The sequence below is a fragment of the Passer domesticus genome, chromosome 20, assembly GCF_036417665.1.
Source record: "Passer domesticus isolate bPasDom1 chromosome 20, bPasDom1.hap1, whole genome shotgun sequence".
NCBI lineage: Eukaryota > Metazoa > Chordata > Aves > Passeriformes > Passeridae > Passer > Passer domesticus.
The window spans coordinates 4304563-4325115 of record NC_087493.1 but is presented as its reverse complement, the minus strand read 5'-3'; the positions used below and the strand labels follow the sequence as shown (position 1 = coordinate 4325115).

At 41.8% G+C, this 20553-nt stretch overlaps 1 protein-coding gene across 2 annotated transcripts in view; it reads right to left on the bottom strand.

Annotated features, from left to right (window-relative positions):
* PRKCA (protein kinase C alpha) overlaps positions 1-20553 on the bottom strand; it is a 146175-nt gene that overhangs the window by 7160 nt on the left and 118462 nt on the right. For both annotated transcript variants that reach the window (XM_064395256.1, XM_064395255.1), the window contains 8 exons: positions 19043-19186; positions 17545-17718; positions 16402-16493; positions 14783-14845; positions 14010-14148; positions 7962-8042; positions 6488-6595; positions 3936-4076 (listed from right to left, as the gene is read on the bottom strand). In XM_064395256.1, coding sequence (XP_064251326.1) covers positions 3936-4076; positions 6488-6595; positions 7962-8042; positions 14010-14148; positions 14783-14845; positions 16402-16493; positions 17545-17718; positions 19043-19186 — 942 coding nt within the window. The remainder of the gene's footprint in view (positions 1-3935; positions 4077-6487; positions 6596-7961; positions 8043-14009; positions 14149-14782; positions 14846-16401; positions 16494-17544; positions 17719-19042; positions 19187-20553) is intronic.

Genomic DNA, 20553 nt, shown 5'->3' with positions numbered 1-20553 from the left:
TATAAATTCATAAATTATAGCAAGGTCTCAGTCCTTGAGATGGCAGAAGGGCTGGGCAGGGAGCACATCCCAGGACAGGTCCTTGTTCCAAAACTTGCTATCACAGGTTTCCTCCTTTATTTTCTTATGAGACTCATTTTTGGGCAAAGTCCAGCCAAGAAGGGGGTTAAATACAGCTACAGCCTGAGCACAACTCCTTCAGAACAGAAAACAAAAGAAACCAGGTTTGTAGAAAGAAGAGTTTGGAGAAATGCAGAAAAGACTTGATAAGCAGGGAAGTATGATCAGAAGCATGCTAAAAAATAGGAAGGTGGAACCAGAATGAAATTAGCTTATGTGAAAGAAAAAAAAAAGAATATTTGAGGAAAATTAGGCATTGAATATTGTGGAGAGGTAAGGAGGAAACTGGTAAATGTGCTCATCTCAAAACTACTGTAACAGATCTTTGGACAAAGCAGGTGTGGGATAAAGGCAGTGAATGTTTCTTCCCATTGCTCCTCACCCTTTCCTCTCTAGCCATCCCTTCAGCATCCCTGCATGTGGATATAAAGGGTGAAATTCCACTATTATCTTCAGACTCAGAGGATAACTTGGAAAGGGCAGAATTTGGCTCGTGCAAGAGACGAATATAAAATATTGATTTTTTTCTGAATTAATGCAACATGACTAAATCTGAGCATTTGTAGGAGGAGCACTGCAGAGGGGCCCACTGAGGGGATTCAGAGTGAGAGGTTTGGAAACAGCCCAGGCAGAGTTTCCAACCTTCCCACAGAGCACCTGGCAGGTGCTGGGCTGGCCCTGCCATCTGAGCTGAGCTGTCAAGAACTTCTGCTGCCTCAGGCACAGGATGGTTCCTGTTCCAGACCACGAGCTCAGGTCCTGGAGCCCAGTGCTCACAGAGGACACTTGTCCAGCCCTGGAAGAACACCAGCACAGGGACACTGCACCACGGTCAAGCTAACAGGGCTCTGCTTTCTCCAGGGTTCTGCACCTCTCATGGAATGCCCTGGTAACCCCTGAGCCTCTGCATTTTGGGAAAGAATCTCTGGAAAACAAGAATGGAAAGAGCTGAACTCTGACAAGGAGAAAACCCTTGAATTATTGGCATGTAGCCCCCAATTAAGTCAAATTAATTTAGAGGAACAACAGCCAGCTCAGAGCAGCAACAAAAGGAGATTTTTTTATTGCTAAAAAGGAAATTTTTGCTAAAAAGATGTTCTACAGATAAGCATCATCCTGAAATAAAAATTATGTTATTTTCATTCTTTTTAAAATTGTTCCCCTCTTCTTTTTTTCAGCAAATGGAAAGTGTTCAAACACGCTGGACATTGAACCCAAAGTTCCTGAGACCATTAGGTCTCTCCCATTGCTTAGGCTAGTAGAGGCTAAGAAATAAATCACATTAAATGTGGGCATGTTTTGGGTGCAAATAGAGAAACTATAAATAAATTTGTATCTTAAATTATGTTTTTGTCTTCACATTAAAGAGTAGCACTGAACCTTAAAGCAGTACTAGAGTCCAACTGAAATTTCAGAACTCCTCAAACCCCTAAACTTGGAAATAAGAGTAAAACGTCCTTGCCAAATAATCAGTCTATGCCTATAACGTGTGAAATGTCAATCTGGAAGGGAACATGTTATTTACAGCACCCAACTGCTGACCCAAAATCTGAAGCTCTGTGTTTGAGTGAGGATTGTGGAAGGAGCAGGATTATTCCTGCAGGAAAGCATGTCCTAGAGAAGATGTACCTAAAAAGGTTTCCCAAAAAGTATTACCCCAAACAAAGCCTATAAATACATCCATGTCTTCAAACAGATTAAGGGTTGTGTGTTTTTTGCTTCCTAAAATCAATATCCATCCCAGGAGGGATTTAAAACTTGTGTAGATGTGGTGTTTAGGGTTAGTGGTGGGCTTGGCAGTTCTGGGATAATAGCTGGAAATCAATGATTTTAAGGGTCTTTTCCAATCTAAATGATTCTATAACTGTGTGACACTGATACAAATAGAATCAGCAATCACCATAAATGAGTTGTGCACAGGGTATGTAAATACTGACTTGCATTTTAAGTTATTTTTGTCCAGGAGAGTTGGGCTCTGTGTGAATCCGCCTCGGTGTGTTTTAATAGCAGCCTGTGCAAACAAACCAGGTCATGATAACCAGGGAGACAGAGCACAGCTGCTCTGAGGAGGAGCCAGGACCTGCCAGGAAGCTCTGATGGAACCAAACCACACTTCAAGCTTTCAGCACCTTCATGCTGGTGTTACTTTTAACTTCAAGGAGAGTCTAAGCACCCAGCTCCTGAGCTAATAAAACTTACAGATGTGAAGGTAGATGTGCTTTATGATCACCTTTAAATTTGACTTGAGAAGCATGTAATAAAAATCTCAACTAAAATAAGCTCTAAGAGCTCCCCTTTGCACAGCCAGCCCTGGGGAAGGGTTGGCTGGCAGCACCACACAAGTTCTTCACTTATTTACACCCTTCCCTGCCTGCAAAATCCCCACTGTAGCAAAAAGGTATTTCCTTTAGCAATAAACACCTTTCTCAGCTTCAACTCTCCTCCTGTTCATGAAAAAAAAGTCATTTGTATGAAAAAAGTGAAGAATTATTCAGGTATTGGCATCCCTCTTTTCATGTCTTTGTGACAGACACTGGTATGTCTGTATTGGCAAATAAATCAGTGTAAGAGCAGTCATCCTACACCTGAAGTGCTAAAGGCAGCCAGGACTCTCAGCTGAAAAATAAAAGGGTTAGAGAAGAAAGGTTCAATGTTAGGACACAACAATTTACAGCTGTTCCTTAAAGCTTGTGTTTTTGTATGCAAACTCTTCTCTTTGCCTGTCAATGAAGCACAGTACATGCTGAAAGAAACTCTGGCTCAACAAGCAAAGCTCTTCCAATTCTATTATGCAAACAGACCTCAGGGTAAGGACATCTTTCTACTTGCTTGGATTTCTAAGATGTTCCTGTAGATACATGTGTGCAAACCAGTAATGAACATGGGAAATAAACCAGGGATTAATATTGCAAACTGAGCAGACACTGGCGTAGGATGGGGAATAAAACCCCCTGTGCTGGGCAGCCAACCAAGGAGGAAATTCACCCCTCTAATCCCCATCCCTCAGTCAGATCCTGACTTTAGATGCTGCTCAGAGTAGACAGTCGTTAACCTCATTTTTGACCAGTCTCAAGTGGCTGATGTGGATGTGCCAATTTTCCCTGTGTTCAGCTCCTCACGCGGTGTGTGACCACCCAGGCAGGCCTCAAACCACTGTGAGGCTTTTTTGCAAGGCACAGAGTTCCCCAGGTTACATCAAAACAGGACAGGCTCACAGACAGCTCTGTCCTCACCAAATGGCCTCGTTTCAGCCATGCCCCAGATCTGCAGCAGCAGTCCCACCCTTGGGGAGCAGGGCTGCAGCCACAGCCTGTGAGGGAAATGATGCCTCAGGTTTTGGCTTTTCTATTTTTCAGGTTCTGTGCTGCTTTAGTGTGTGGGTCTGGGTTCACATCAGGGGATGGTGAGCTCTCTGCACAGAGCAGGGAGACAAAACAATTCCTGCTCCAGCTGGGCACCAAGGACAAATGATCCAAATCTCAGCCCAAAAGCACAAACCCCATGGGCTGGAGAGAGAAAAACAAGCAGGATGGGACTGGATGGGCTAAAGCTGGAATTGGACAATGAACTGCAATGTGTAAATGGATCAGAACTTATAAAAATGTGAGATCTTGTGACCAAGCTCTCTTTTGCTTCCATCTTGGAGCCACGACTGTGGCTCTGGTACTGCCAGGGTGTGGCCTTTGAAGGCTCTTCAATAAATATCCTCTTTATTCCCCTTAACTCATCTAGCCTCTGTTCCAGCTCCTTAAAGCATCAGTTTTGGTGACCCAGATGGGGCAGTGAGGCCTCTGGACCTCTGGCATCTCACTCACCACTTTAGGTTTGAAAGGTGGCTGAATCTCTCTGTTCTCCAATTTTTCCCAGTCAATTCTCCTGAAGAAAGCATGTTCCCTGATGTCTCTTTCACCTTCCAGGCCACAGCCAAGGCGTTTTGCAGGATGTTTAGTCATCAGCTGTTGGGGAGAAAACACCAAACAAATTGGTTTAATGCTGGAAGGAAAGTGAGAAGGACTTCCCCCTGCCTGCAATGCTCTTGCTCCTCTCCTGAAGATACCCACTGCTAATAAAATAGTTTTGAAAAGCTAAAATGATTTTTTGGAAGAATTTTCTTGCTTCATCACTGGGGACAGCAAATCAGCAGCAGAATTAGGGGCTTCACTGGGGAAATTTCTCCCACTGGGCAGAGGTTGCTGCTGGAGGTGCAGGTGGTGCCCAGGACATGCTGCCATCCCTGCTGCCTCATAACTCACTCCTGAATTTCACCTCCAGCCTCTCAGTTCAGTCTTGCAGATCTCCAGAACATCTCCTGCCCTATCTCAACAATCAATTAAACATCATCAATTCCAATGCACTAAAGCTCCATGAAGTACCACCCCCCCACACTCCCATTTCATTTTTCTGGGGCTTGTTCAAGACATCTCATTACAGAGCCTCCAATTCTTTGGCACCCAGCTGACAACATCTAATCTGTGTTTCCTCCCTTGCATTCTTAATGACATCCTGGTCAATACCATACCCAGTTACAGAGATTAAACAGACCTGGGGAAACAAACCAGCCCCAAATCCACCAGCCTGGTGTGATTACAAATTGGAATGTGCTCCCTAATTAACAAGTTCCTCAGCATTTTCCAATTGGTGTGTACATTGGGAATTGTGCAATGTAGCCTTAAACTCTCACTTCCAGTTTCGTGGGGACTTTTTAAAGCTCTTTTACAAATTATATATGATTAATGTACTGCTGGGAGTGATACCTCAACAGATCTTCTTAAAACCTCGGTACCACTTTAGTCTCCTCCCAAATGTTGAGTTGATCTGAGTCCAATTTTGAACCTAAAATTAAAGTGACTCTAAGCAGGTTTGGGAAGCAGCTGTGCACTGGGCAGGAATCACAGCCTTCTTCAAGATTAACAGCAACATTCCCATTTTTGTTACCTTTTCCAAACCTCTTGCTTTAACAGTCTGTGATAAAAGAAAATGGGAGTATTGATTCCAGTAGTTTTAATTCTTTCCAAAGTTGCTACATTTACCAAAACCAACAAACTCTCAATCAGTGGAATGGAGGTCAAGCAGATGAATCAATTCCAAGAGCAGAGTGGGCACATTTGTCTTGCCCAGTGGTGCCCAGTCCTGGGATTGCTGAGCTACCACTGACTGCAAGGGTCAGAAACTTTCTCATACTGACTTCTCAGCTCAGGAAAAACTCCCACTGAAACCTGAGATCAATTTGTCAGTTTAGCAGATGAAGAACATGTCAGTATCACAGAGACTTGCCCGAAATCTCAAGGTGCAGGGTAATTTTAGCTTTCTGCCCTCCCTTGACATGAGCACACAGAAGAAGCAACAGGAGCTGAAAACAGGGCAATTTCATCAGGTTCAGACTGTGCTGTTTGAATATGTGATTGTCACGACAAAGCAGCAATCTGAATGTACTTTACAAAAATACATCATGTTTATTTTTTGTTGGCCAGCACATCTACACTGGGACAAGCTCCAAAATTAGCACAGTCTTTCATTTTACCTTCTTGTTCCAAACACCTTTTCCTTGATGATTTCTTTAATGGACTAATATCCAGCTCATGTATAATACTTCATAAATGGTTGAAAAGGATAGGAAGAATGTAAATACCAAATTAACTAAGTGCAGTGGTGTTTTATCAGTGTAAGTCAGACATCAAATAACCCATTACAGGCGGTGAATTGGAAAAGCTGCAGACTGATGGTGCTCTGGAGAACCACATGGAATCAAAGGAAAGTCAAATGAATTCTTTTTTCCTAAGCTAATCCCCTGAAGCCAAATCTATTATTTTCCTCAAAAGTAAAAGAAAAAAAAATAATTTAGTATCTAAGGCCAATTTTTGGCCACACAGGTACCACTGGGTCAGAATTTCCCTATGGTTTCCTTGCATTTATGCTGAAGATTTTCACACAAGCTCATCTTCACCTACATTTAAAAATGATTCTCTTAAACTCCTGAGCTCTGATCCTGTCATTAGGCATTCTGCGCTGAGGACTGGCTGGACTATCTCCAGCCAAGCTGAGAAATCTCACCCTGCAGTATCAGGGTTGTGCTGCCATGGGGCGAGAGGCAAAGCAGGGGGAGACTCTTCACACCATGATCCTGTTTATAAATTCTGCTCTGGATTTGGCAGCCACTGATTCTGACATTTGTTCTTTCTATAAAACAAACAGGCACAGTGGGAAGAGCCCAGCACTTACCAGTGACACCAAGTGACAACACAGCTCAGCACGGCCTGACAGAAGTTGCACTTTAAAATACTACAGTGCTGTGTCAGAGCCAGGCAAACCCAGTGACTCACAAGGACTGCCAAAAAGGAACTTAATGATAAATAACATTTTATCTCACCCCCTTGCAGATGGAGACTGCTTCTTTGGACAGTGATTTTGGGTAGGAAACATTATGCTCCATTATGGACTGGAATAGTTCGTCTTCATCTTCCCCATCAAATGGAGGCTGTTGAAAATAAATCAAAAGTGAGTAACTTACTGAGTTTTCCTTTTTGTGCTTTTAAATTCTCCACTTTTTATGAAGTGGCATGACAACACCATGCCCAAAGAGATCCACATACAGCAGTGTTCCTGGTCCAGGAACAGCCCCAAACCCACAGCAATCTGCAGCCTGGATATCTGCTGACCCAGAAGCTTAGTGTTTGACAGTCTCAGATTAAAATCAAGGAGAAATGTTCATTTCTGTCCCCAGAATGGCAGCCAGGTTAATGAAATGTGTGCAGGATTATCTTTGTTATCAGCTTTAATCAGTTTTTAAAGCTACTGTGCACCAGACAGGCAAAATACTTCAAAGGGTGAAGTTTGGAGAATAACTTTCAATTACCTTGTGCTAAGGTATATCTATTCCTCACTTAATTCCAGTTAAACTTCCAGTTTGTTTTATGTCTTGGCTGTAGATTCTGCTGCTGAGACTATCACAAGAAAGGGCTGCACTGTATTTTGAAATACAGGGGTGGGAAAGTGCCCATGGATAAATCTCCAGGATATGGGCCCTGTGCAAGACCAGCTAATGGTAAATCTTTCCTCCAAAGCATTCAGAGGGCCAATATTTGCAACTCAGCCTGCAAATGTTAACAGCTGCAGTTGCTACACACTAAAACTTTTTAAATGTCCACTGGAATTTTGCAGAGGAACTCTCAAAGGCATTTGTTGCAGATGTATGTTTTAAGCTTAGGAAATGCCTGCCTGTACCTAAACACTCCCTGAAAGCCAACTGCAGGAATCTTTTTCCACTGAAGACTAAGAGAACTCCTTCAAGTTGGTGCTTTTCTGCCATTTCTTGCAGCACAGTGCTGCTTCCCCACCCGAGTGACTCAGAGCAGCCTCTCATTAACTGTGCAGAATGAGGGGTCTGTAACTGAGCACATTTCCAAGTGCTGAGACCCATATTTTACCCCCAGGACATACAGTACAAAAACTGTATTCTTGGGACTTAACTGCAATGCAGAGCTTATACACACTCTTATTATGCTTCCCTGTGGTTTCAAACTCCTAAATGGTATTTCTTCCACTTGACATGCATTTTCCTGCTCAAGTGTCTCCCTTTCAATTCTGAAGATGGCTATTTATAACATTATTGCAGTACAAAGGAGCTGTATTCAAAGGCAGAGCTTGATTATGTGGGTGCAACATAAAGAGCTTAAAGCCTAAATACATTCTCAGTTGAGTCAGTCAAGAGTACAAGGAGATAACAGCAGAATGAAAGGCTTCAATCCTATCCTGTAATGGTCTCAGCCTTCAGGGAGCCTTGAAACAGAGCAGCCTTGGAGGGCAGGAGGAGGCCACAGAGAGCACAGGAGGGGGAATCTTACCTGCCCAGCCAACATCTCATAGAGCAGCACACCATATGCCCACCAATCCACAGACTTCCCATAGGGCTGGTAAGCAATAATCTGCAAAATAATCACAATAAAATAATCAGAAAAATAAAATAATCACAAAATAAACACAAAAAAAAAACCCACCAAAAAAATGAAAGGAAAAATCCTTGTGTTAACTAACCCCAGCATTAGGTACATCTGTGACATGCAGAGAAGGACAGATTTCCTTGAAAAATGCCAGAAAGACAATCCTGTAATCCTCACTCCAGCTAATCACGGGTTTCAGTGGGAGTTAGATTGTTTTGCAAGTGTTAGGCTAAACCAACCCACGCCCTTGGGTACCCTGATATCTTGGAAAATACAGCTCAGACTTGTGCATTTGAGGGCAAAGGAGGAAGTATGGCAGCACAATGCAGGAGACAAGGCAAAACCATTATCCCAAGTGTTTGTGTCAAAGTCTGAAATCATGAGGCTCACTTAACTTATGGACTATCAATAATTAAACCTTTCTTTTCAATATTTATATTTTTGTTCTGCTGTAAAAGGAATAAAAACTTAGGAAAAGAGCAAAACTTGAAAAACCTCAGTTAAGTTTTCCCAAGCTGCATGATTGTGATACTCAGCTACACCAAAAAGAAAGGGGGTTCTGCTGCCCAGACTAATGGAAATGTCAAATATTTTGCACGCTCTGGGATCACATCTGACTCACAGAGCAGTACAAATTGAGTTCTGACACAGGGAAAGGCTGCAAGTGGCAGCAGCACCCAGGTCGCCTCCTGCGTCATCCTCTTCACTCAGGGCCTCCTCAGAGATCAGAGTTCATTTATTGAAGAGCTGCATTTGGTGATGGTGTGGGGGAGTTTGGAGGTGCAGGTGCTCCTCAGATCTTTCCAAACAACTGTGAAGGGATACTGTGAATTGGGAAGGGATGCAGGACAGCCCAGTCCCTGCCCATCCCCACTGAAGGCAGCAGCAGAGCCTTCGACTCCAACATCGCTGCTCCTCTGGAATGAGCAGGGAGCTGATCAGGCAGAACTCCAGAGGGCCTTGCATTTCATTTTCCTGTTTGCTCGTGTTTCTGTTCTTTGTGAAATAAATTGCCCAGTCAAGTACACATCACACATCCTAAATTTTTTAGTAGTCTGAAAGAGAAGTTGAACTGCCAAGTTCTGTAGTTGCTCAGGAAAATAGTGAGTCACCAGTGCAATAAAGCAGGACTGCCTGGCTACTAAATAAAATTATGGTCTCTGTGTGGATATATGTCCTTGCCTGAGATACAGCAGCACATAATTTAAAAATTACTGCAATGTTTCTAACCAAAGGATTTCAAAATCAATTGTGCTTTGGAATGTATTAGACAAGCAGAGATAATAACAAGATTCTCATCTGGAAGACCCTACAGAAAGGCAGTCCATATTAGTTGTCTCTTAGCAGTAATATGGGCTCAAAGATACATACTTGGGACATTCATTTCATCTTATAGTGACATACTTGGTTACTCTCCCTTCATTTCTATCACCAGTAAGTTCCTGCCTTTTGATTTATTAAATCAATATTGCCTTTTGAAACACCAAGCACTTTCAAAGTTTCATCCAGGAAAAATACTGGCCTTTACACACAGAAAATGACAAAACATTTCATCCTCAGTCCTTCTCTGACAATGTCTTCCTGCCTTATGGAACAGAATATTTTATATAAAAAGGGGATATTTTTCAGGTCATTGTTTTGTAAGGGCAGAACGTTTTGTACAACAAGTGCAGTCCAGGTATGTGGTTTGGGGAGGAACAGCTTCTTTCAATTAGCAAATGAGAAAAAATGGATCCACAGCAGAGAGAAGGAGAATGCTGCCACACTGCCAAGGTTCTGTACCTGGCAGCCAGGTCTGTGCAGGAGCCCACAGCTCACTTCTGTCCTGGTGTGAAGGAGTTTGATGGGATTACTGAGGGGAGGAAATCACTTAAATGCTGCAGTGCAACGTCCTACAGTGAAAGCTGTACCAAAGCACAGAGTCAATGATGCTGATTTTTATCCAGCAAGGGGTGAGTCAAGGCTGGGTTCTTCTTTAAACAACATTGCCAACAGGAACTGCAACCTCCCCTATGAAATCTGCCTTTGGGAGAGAATATCAAACAGAATCATCAGCAGAGGCAGAATTAACATGGAAAAAACTCCAATGGATGGTCAGAATCACTCCAATTTTTCTGGGTTTGATGCCACATCTGATGAGCAGAGCAGTGCCCCTCTGAGCTGGCACACTCCTCCCTGACCTGGTGGGCATTGAGACACAAACAGAGCCACCAAGGCTGCACGAGTCCCTCTGCAAATGCAATGACAACACCTTTTCCAGTGAATTATCTCCATGTAGGAAAAGGGGCTGCTGTCACTGTCTGCTGCTGCACATGGGGAGTTTTCTTCCTTTAACCCCACCTAAATACCCCCAGTTTGAATCAGCAGCTGGGTCCTGGTGGGGCTGTGGCTCCAGGGAAACCCAGACCAGCCTTTGGCATGGAACCCATGGATAAACTCCTCGCACTGGGAGCTCACAGCACCAACTGGGAAGTGCAAACCAGAGGGAGGAATGCTCACTTCAAGGGAGGAATTACATGTGGGAGGGAGCAGATGAGCCTTCAATGTACATCAAACATGCATTGGTACGAAATCAGCAAGTTCTAAACGTTTTCAGCAGCTCCCTCCTCATCCCCCAGAATTCGAGTGCCACCTCCCAGCTGCTGCACTCAAAGCCACCCCTGCCTGCCTTGCAGCAGCTGCCAAAGCCATTCTGTCTGTATGTGCAAATTTTGGTGTCTGTTAGAGCAGTTGGGGTATGTGAACCTGCCCTGTCTCACCACAGTGTGCAGAGCAGACCCGGAGCAGTGAGGGAGCTCCTGTCCCTAGCAATGAAGAACTGCACCCTCCTCCACCTGTGATTCCTGATTTTCACTGACCAGGCAGCAGTGGAAAGCTGATGGGATCATTCTCTTCCCCTTCTTCTCCATCATTAATTTAAATTATTGCCTTTTTCATGTCCTTTTGCATTTCAAATGTCCCATTTTACCCATCTATTGCCATGCATTAAGAGCTTCTGCCTTTCCAGGTTCTGTGGATGTGAGCACTCAGAGCTCAGGAATTTCTCTCGTCAAGCAAAATTGGCAGAAGGAGTTGCTTTTTTCCTTTTTTTTCTCTATTTTGCCTTCAAGGAAGGCACAGTTAAGAGCAGGACACAGAGATTAATATCAGCAATTTGTAGGAATGTTTAGATCATTGCAGCTAGTAGCCAGTTGGGATGAAAAGATTATATCCCAGAGGCAAGAGGAAATCTTTTGTGAGCATATATGATGTCTGCTGGAAAAGTTAAAACTCGGTTATTAAAAGAAATAAATATTACTATCACAAGAAACAGTCAAATGCACTTTCTAAACCTTTGTAATACCTATTTGCCTCCCACAATCCGGGCAAATTCAAGGCTGGAACTGAAGGTTTTGAGGCTGTGAGATGGAAAAGAAGGGAAATGGAGTTTCTAATTTGAATTCCTCTGAAATTCAGAATCAGCACTGTGGCTGCTGCAGGGATGCTGATGGTGGGGTTCTGTACTGGCAGGATCCCTTCCCCCTAATCCTCTTGACATCCATCTCCTCCTGTCTCTCTTGACTGGTCAAGGAAACACAAAGTACTAATTGATTTCACAGCTATTTTACCACTCTGACCATAACTATTTAAGTTCAGCACATCAGGAAATACTCTGTACAAGATAACCACTTTCTGCCTGAGAGAAGCTGTCAGACCTGGGATCCCACCAGTTTAACCTCTGCACACTCCTCAAACTGCACAGCATAAGAAAATGAACAATAATTCCAGCCCATTATACACCCAGGTAATAGCAAATGGCAACTTTCCCACTCAGGAAAAAGGGAAAACATTATTTTGCAGCACACCAAATTGGGGGGTTCACTTTGCTGAAGGCAGCACTGCATTCTCCTGCTTTCCCACACAGAGCTGGGACAGGGGACACCAGCTGAGCTGTCCCTGCAGGGTCCTTGCAGCTGTGTGCTCTCTGATCTGTGGGCAGGTCCTGCAGAGGCAGCGTGGGCTCCCACAGGCCCCATGGGAGTCACCACATTCTTCCCCAAATACTGCTGAAAAAGCTCATTCTCCATGCTGGAGTACAGCCCACTCACAGGATTCTACTCTAGATACCTTCAAGAGTTTATTTAGATTTAGCTCCTTTATCTCCACCCAGCAGGGAATGTGACAGTGCAAATGAATTCTCATTAAAATCTATTAGAAATTTCTAAATTTTAGCCCATGGAAACATGGGCTGAAACACCCCTGCAAGTGAAACAGGAACCTTCCTTTGAAGTTCACCACGAACTAGTTAGCAAACTGTCAGTCACAACAATGTCTTCAGAGACAAAAGAAAATCAGCCAATTAAAATAAAAGCAAATCTGTTTGTAAGATAACAGACTAATTTTCTCTCACTTAGTGGATGTTTTGGTAAAAGGTTTATTTCTTTATATGATATTTCCAAATAAAGTAATAGAATTTGCTCCAGCACTGAGCCATACTGAGCATTCTGGTATTGACAAAATGTTCTTTGGCATTAAGTGGCACAAGACAATTGCCACAGAAAGGACACTTTAATTTGTAATATTGGCTTCATTTATGTTTTGACAGAAGAAAATGAAATACTGCTCTGGTTGTTCTGATACCCTGCTGCAAGCAACAGCAAATGGGAAAAAACCAAGGGTGTATAATACACAATATTTCACTCTGAAAAGCATGAATTAGCAATTGGGAAAAAAACCAAACTATTTTTTATTCCAATTTCACAGAGATGACAAAATTCACCTTAGACACTAATTTACTTGTGTGTGTATAAATCTCCCCTATTCCAACAAACATTCAATTACAGCCAGAAATGCTCCAGCCAGAGCTGCCTCTTGCTCAGTACCCAGTGAACAACTGAGTCTCTTGGATCAGGATCCAGCCTCTTGCATCAAATCTGCTGCCAAACAAATCAAGACTCCTGAAAGCTCAGTATGCACAAAGACCAGATTTTAATATTCATACATTTGAATTATATCCAAATCACCACATGTGCTTGTTTTCAATTCTTTAGACCTCAACTACTGAAATACAAATCATATCCAGGCTCAGAATCTTAACTCTAAGCTCGTATTTATCCCAGTGCCTTAAAGCACAACTGGGCTTCTCATCATCATATTTGCATTTTAGACCCACTGCAGTTGGCTCAGGCCTCAATGTCATTGTCAGTGGCTTGAGAGCTGCACAGGTATGGCCAAGTCATGGAAAACTCAAGGCAAATTACGGATTTATTACAACAACTCCACTCAAGGCTGGATCTCTCAGCTTTTGGAAGAGGCCTTCAAGGGCAGGAGCTTTCCTGAGGTGAGGAGCAGCAACTCGTGGCAGCTGTGCAGCACTTGCAGGGCATGGCCTGGAGGAGACCACAGTGCTTCTACAGAGAGGTCAGCAAAAAGCGTCAAGGCCTCACAAGTCCCTTCCCAAAAACCAGTGAGTGGGTTGTGATTTCCTGAAAACACCAAATAATCCTTTAAATAAATGAGTGCTGGCAGCTGTGTGAACCTATGGAGGAGTGGATTAAAGCAGCATTGTTTACTCCCACTGAAATATTTCTGATCTCAGCAACACCCATGACGTTTGTACAACTTCATAAATGGCAAAGTTTAGTATAATAATATTTCCAGGCTACAAATTTAAGATCAGAAGTTGGTGAGCCTGGTTTTTAAAAGTTTTTCTCAAGAATGAGCAAAATCTTATCTAATAAAAAGTTTTTCAATTAACTAGGTATTTCTTAAAATAGTGACTAGTCTTATTGATTACTTTGCATTAATTCACAAATATACCCAATATACCTGCAGAAGTTAAATGGTTAAAAGAAGAAGAAGTTGAATCCATGGAGAATCTGGAGCTAGACCCATTCAAACCCAGTGGTATAAAATGTGGAGGGACAATTTCCTTTAAGAGACTAAAAGGTTCTTGAAAGGGTCAATGTTTACCTCTGGTGCAATGTAGTCTGGAGTGCCACAGAAGGTCCTGGTTGTTACTCCATCTAACATGTGCTCCTTGCACATTCCAAAATCAGCAATTTTAATGTGTCCTTCTGAATCCAACATCACATTATCTAATTTCAGATCTCTGAGAAGAATCACAGTAATTTAAGGTTAATGTTTGGGCTCAGCTGGGGTGAGCTTATTCTGGGTAAGGAATATTTGCAGCTCTTTGGGGGTGAGGTTCAGGGTGCACACGTGGGGCTGGCTCAGCCTGCAGGGAGCTGGGCAGACATCTAAGAATAACCTTAAAATCCTGGAATGGGTTGGATGTGACCTTAAAGCCCATCCAGTGCCACCCCTGCCATGGCAGGGACACTTCCACTGTCCCAGGCTGCTCCCAGCCCTGTCCAACCTGGCCTTGGACATTCCAGGGATCCAGGGGCAGCCACAGCTGCTGTGGGCTGGACAATGAACAAAGAGGTGGCTGTGTCTGACCCCTCACCTGAGACTTTTGGATGTGTAATATTATTAAACATCACACAGAAATACAAAACATGGAGTTCTCCATTTTCAAGAGGTTTTATTTGAGCAGGGCAGAGCACAGGTGTCAGAAAACTCGGGTTCAACAGGGCTTGGGTTTCCACCTCACCAGCAGCAACACAACAAAAAGAGCTCTGCACTGATGGCTTTCTGTTTTAAAAATACACTGAAATGTTAAAGAAACTGATTTGGGGATTTTAAAAATAGATCAGAAATTACTTATGTCAGATCATACTCACCTATAAATAATCCCTCTGTTATGGAGAAAGAATAACCCAATTGAGATCTCAGCTGCATAGAACCTGTGTGGGGGGAAAAAAAATCAACAGATTTCTTACTGCCTCATGATTTTCTTCTGGCAAAATAAATTGGAATGAATCATGGTAAAGGATGATAATATAGTAGCATATGAACTATGTGATTTATAGTGTAAATATACAGGTGACATAAAAGACATATCACTTCAGCTGGACCTTAACAGATACATTTTGAGTATTTGATGATAAAATAATGCAGAATCTAAAAAAAAAAAAGAAAATGGCTCCCTGGACCACAAAAAATGGTGCAGCTGGAGTACAGCTTTTTTTGCACTAACTCTGCTGTAAAGGTCCTTATCTCTAATCACAGATTGAAGAATTCAGGATGCAGCTCAATGTACATTGCAATTCACATGGCATGAAACAATTTGCAGAAATAGTGTTCCTTTATACAGCCTGTTAATGGATTAATTACATGAAGCTAATTAAAATGATTACCATATAAAATATAATTGCTGAATGCAGTTAAGAGGTATGGAATACTGGTGGCTGCTTGAAGCTGGTTGCCTTGGAACTGTGCAAATTACAAGTGAGAGGATTATTTAAAGATGAGATTAATTTTTAGGCTCAGCACAAGGGAGAGGAAGCAACTGAGCTCTGCAACACTCCATCAGAGGTGTTTGTGAACACGTGTGAAGATGCAGCACAGGCAAAAGCTGTCATGAAGCACCAGAGATTTTGCCAAGTGTTGGCAAATTGCATTAGCTGGAGTCAAGGATGATCTGACACCATCTCAGTTTGATTCAGCGAGTTGTTAAAATGTTTGTCTGCATCAGAAACACTTCTATTCAGAAGGCCCCTTGTTTAAACAAGCCCTAATTGCTTAAATCAAGATGAGAAATTATTTTAACTGAATGCTTAAAGCAGTTGGTCACCCTTGATTTTGAAGTTTCATTAGTAAATGATTTATGAAACACTAACAAGTGGTGATGAGGTATTACAAGGATGGCTAAAATGGTACTGATGGATCTATTCACTCTTAAATATGCTACAGATCATTTTCAGTTGCTCACTGCTGTGCCAGATGTACAATTACCTGAAAAGAATCATGTAGATAAGCAACTCCTAATTCCTTATTAATTCCTCACAAATATACCACAGAAATTCTTACAAGCTATACATTGAATTTATCTTGTACAAATTGTTATTTATTTAACAGTGCAGAATCTATTTGTACTGTCTTTCTCTATAGTACTAATTCAGACTGAAGTGTTCTACTCACTTTTTTTTTTGTATTTGCTTTCAAAAACAACATCAGAATATGAAGTAACATCTTTAATTTCCTACTGCCCTGCTGAAATTCTTGTCACTTTTCAATAAGCCTCTCCTGTCTTTGTTTGTGCTTATTTTTGAATAAATGCACAGCTACCTTTGGTCTGTGTGTTCAAACAACATTTTTAACACAAAGTTCAGATTTTGGACCTTAAAAACAAACAAAGACCAGCCTGAACTTCATCCTGAGCCTGAGAAGAAGAAGAAACCAAATCCTCCCAGACTGTAACATCAAGATTATGGTATGATTTAAATACATGAACACTCACACTGCTTGTGGCTCCTTAAATTTTCCTACTTGCTGGATGTGATACATGAGATCCCCACCATTGACATACTCCATCACAAAATACAGCCGGTCCTAGGACAAAGTATTAAAGAGGCACATTAATACATGAGAGACAGTATTAGATATTCATTGATCAGCCAAAAAGGAAAAAAAAAAGTCACTAGCATGTTATTAAAAAGCTTTTAGGATTATTAGGGAAAAAATTATAGATCAGGAAATGGAAGTGGAATGTTTTGTACAACCTTCAAGAGTAAATGATTGATGAGATCTGTCTAGTTTTGCCAATTTTAGTGCCATGCTTTTACAGATTATTTGTCTCCAACAGTTTCAAGAATTATACAAATATAGCTCAGTCTGAAAAATCTGTCTCTAAAAATAAATGAAAAAAAAAATCAAAGATGGTAAAAAATTCCAAATTGCTTTGAGGCCATTTCTAATTGCTGCTAGGAGGTCTTCATTTGGAAGATGGTGTGGATGAGGCACTTGAGGACATGGTTTCATGGGGAATGTGGGCTGATGGTTGGACTTGGTGATCTGAGAGGACTCTCCCAGCCTCAGTAACTCCATAATTCCATGTCATCCAAGAGGCTGGCACAGTGACTGGGCCATCAGATTCAACCTCAAATGTGTCACTAGGAGATGTTTTGCAATGTGATGGGCAAATATCCACTTCACATATTTATAAGGAAAGGAGTAAAAAGAGCCCCTCAGTGTCACCAAGAAGTGACAGAAAACAAAATTAAATCCACCAACACTGATTCATGACTAATAACCCCAGGATATAATAACAGCCATTAAGACTTTTCAAGTACTATCCTCAGAGCTTTAAAAATATTTGGGAACCTTTGGGAATCTGGGCTTGAGGCTCTGACTTAGCAAAGCACATATAATTACATTTAGGAACCACCATGCTGGCCTGCTCGAAGGACTGCATGAAGGAAAATCTTTATTTTTTATATTTAAGATACAAGGAGTAATTACATGTGGGAGTTCTTCACCATTTTCTACGTGCAGAGGCTACCATACATGGGTTGGATGAGAATAAATGTTACTGGAGTGATAAAATCCATGACCACGCAGCCTGGGAAACATCGGGGTGGCAAGAAAGACAGAGCTCACGTACAACTGTCTGGAAACAAGAGTGGAGCTGTGTCAGGAACGGGGGCTTATCTTGCAGTGCCAGGACTCGTTTCTCAACCATGGTGCACTCCACATCATCATCCTGGATCACCACGTCTTTTTTCAGGATTTTGATTGCATACAGCTCCTCTGTGCCCTTCCTGTCTGCCAGCATCACCTGCAGGGCAGAGAAACAGCAGAGTGAAAATCCCCCAGTGTTGGAATCCTAAAATCCTGGAATTTTAAACTTTCTGTGCTTAAAGGCACAGACCCACAAGAGAACACTGCATTTGACCTGAGGCCGTGGAGAAGGCTTCCAAAATTGATTGATAGCACGGGGATTGTGGGTGTGTAATTGGTTAGAAGTGTGTAATATCACAGGGTGGAAAACTTAAGAGTTTGGGATTTTAGAATCTAGAAATAAATATGAAGCAAGATGGAGGTTTTAGGGTGGAGGCAGGTTGCTCTCTTTACCTTCTACCTTCTTCTTCATCTGTTTGGGTGATGTTTTGTAGCTGGACAGAAAAGTCTGCATTGCAGGCATTTGGGATCAGTTATTGGGTTAAGAGGGAATATAATCTAGATGTCCTTTCTTAATTGGATAGTTTAGTCTTAAAAGACCTTGTAACAAGAGATTGTTGGCCATTTTGTGCCTTCTAATGAAAGGCAGCAGAACTCATGGTTGTGAGACTGTTTTACTGATAAGAAATAATAAACACCTGAATCTGAACATGAACTACTGACTCAAGTGCCTTTAATCCAGACCCAGAGAAACCAAAACCACAGGCCAGGGAAGGAAGGTCACTCAGATGCCCGAAGATTTAGAGAGATGGCAAGCCAGCTTTTCCTTTAATTTGTACAGTCAAATTTGATCAAAACTCCACAGTCATGATCCTTGTACAGTTCAGACAGCCTGTGCCCAGACCTGCTGGTTGACTGTGGGCTCGCTGCTGAAGGGCTGATAAAATGTTAAGTCCCAGGAGACTTCTTCAGTAAAGGGCACTTTATCACCTGAGTTTTGTTCAAACAGGCAGGAAAATAGCAGTCTGTTCTCTCAACTATTTGATTTCTAATATATATACACACTATCCCTGGTTTTTTTCCAATATTCACCCTTACCAATGTTGGTGACTTCCAGGACTGGCAGAGTGACCTAGGTATTAAGGGCAGAAAAGTAGATTTAATTTCCTTGAAACTGCCAAGAAATGAGGATCTGAAAGTCAGCAACGAGTTTCCATCTTGCCTAACAGTCTGAGTTTTTGAATTTATTTTTATTTTTTCAATATGCCAATCAGAACTAGATTCTGCTAAGCCTTAGGGGGAATGACCCTACTCCTGTTAAGAAAGCCTTCCTCAAAAATGCACATCCTTTTGTCTCTGGATTTTGCTTCTTAGAGAGCTGTTTATTCATTCTTCCTCAAGGAAAAAAAAATAAAAAAAAAAAAAAGAAAAAAGAAAAAAAGAAAAGGTATGTGAGTGGATTAATTCTGAAGAATTCCTACCTTCCCAAAGCTCCCCTTTCCAAGAACCATGAGGAAGTTGAAATCTGTCAGCTTCACCCTGTCCAGATTGTTGGATGGCACACTTGAGTTCTTGTCTTCTGTTGAAGTAATGACTTTGTTACCAGCTGGCCCAAGTTTGGCTTTCTGAAGAACATACACACACGTACACACAAAAACAGCAAAGTGAGAAGAACTGCCCGTTTTCCTGGCAGAAGGGATCTCTGGGTGGAAGTTAGAGCTGGAAATGGCCAGGTCTGAGGTGGCATTCCCAGGTGAAAGGCTGAATAACAAAATATGCACAGACACACCTTCAAAGACTCATTCCAGCAATACTTTTGACATTATTGAAGGAATTAAAGTGGAAAACTGTGTTCATGTAGAACCAGATAAAGCAGATACACTTATCTGGTTAAAAGAGCAAAACCAAAGCAAAGCCCAGAAACAAAATATAAAAAATCACCATTTACTTTCAGGCCAAAAGCAGCTTAAATTGTGCTTTTGTTCTGAAAGAAAAAGAAAAAAAAAGAAAAAAAAAGAGGCTATCCAAAAATACCATGCTGTAATGTACATTGGGTATTTTAGGATATAAACAACCTCCTCAAAACATTCTCTTTCCAAATGGAATTCTTCAAGTCACTGCATAGCAAGAGTTAAGAGAATTTTGACATGCACTAAGAAAAAGAACCTGCATTAAAAATCCCACAGCACATGAGAATTAATGCAAATGAACATGGCCACTTTCAAACCAGCGGTAAAATCAACTTTGATTTTCAATCAAGGGTTGATCTGGAAAAGGGAGGAAGGGGAAATTACCAACAAGGGCTCTACCAGACACTCTGGTTTACAGGGGGCTGCAAGTCTCAGTATTTCACATGAGACTCCATGGCATGGCTCAAGTAAGCTGCATTTCAAATCTCAGAGTTAACAGAAGAGAAAAAAAGTGAGACTCACCAAAAGATAATGCAGGCTACAAGATAATATCCTTTTTTTTTTTTTTCCCCTAAAAATAATCCCCTATACCAGCAGAAGCAAAGCCAATAAGGTTTAGTAATTCTTTGGGATATAAGTGCTTTCTCCATCTGTCTGGTGTGTAGGTCTGGTTAATAACCTCGAATATGGTTCATTTACTTTTTGCCAGTGATGTATGTTTGACAATTCAGGATAACTACTCTTCTCTCTGCTTCACAAAAGGACAATATTTATATATTATCCCTCTTTCACAGATAAAGAAAATGACAAAATGGAGGTTTATTCAAAGTCACACAATACCTCCCTTTAAAAGCCACGCCTGGCTTACACCTTTGGCACTGGAAACTGAGAGTTACAAATTTTCCCCTCCCCAGAGGAGTTTAAAACTATAAAATTGAGAGGCACTTGATTCACAGACTCCATCTACTCTTGCAGTAATGTCAGAAAATCATCTGACAAAATAACCTCCTGTCACTTGAAAACCATACCCAGCTTGGATGACTCTTCCTGCAACTTTCTAAGTGCAGGAAATATTATGCCCT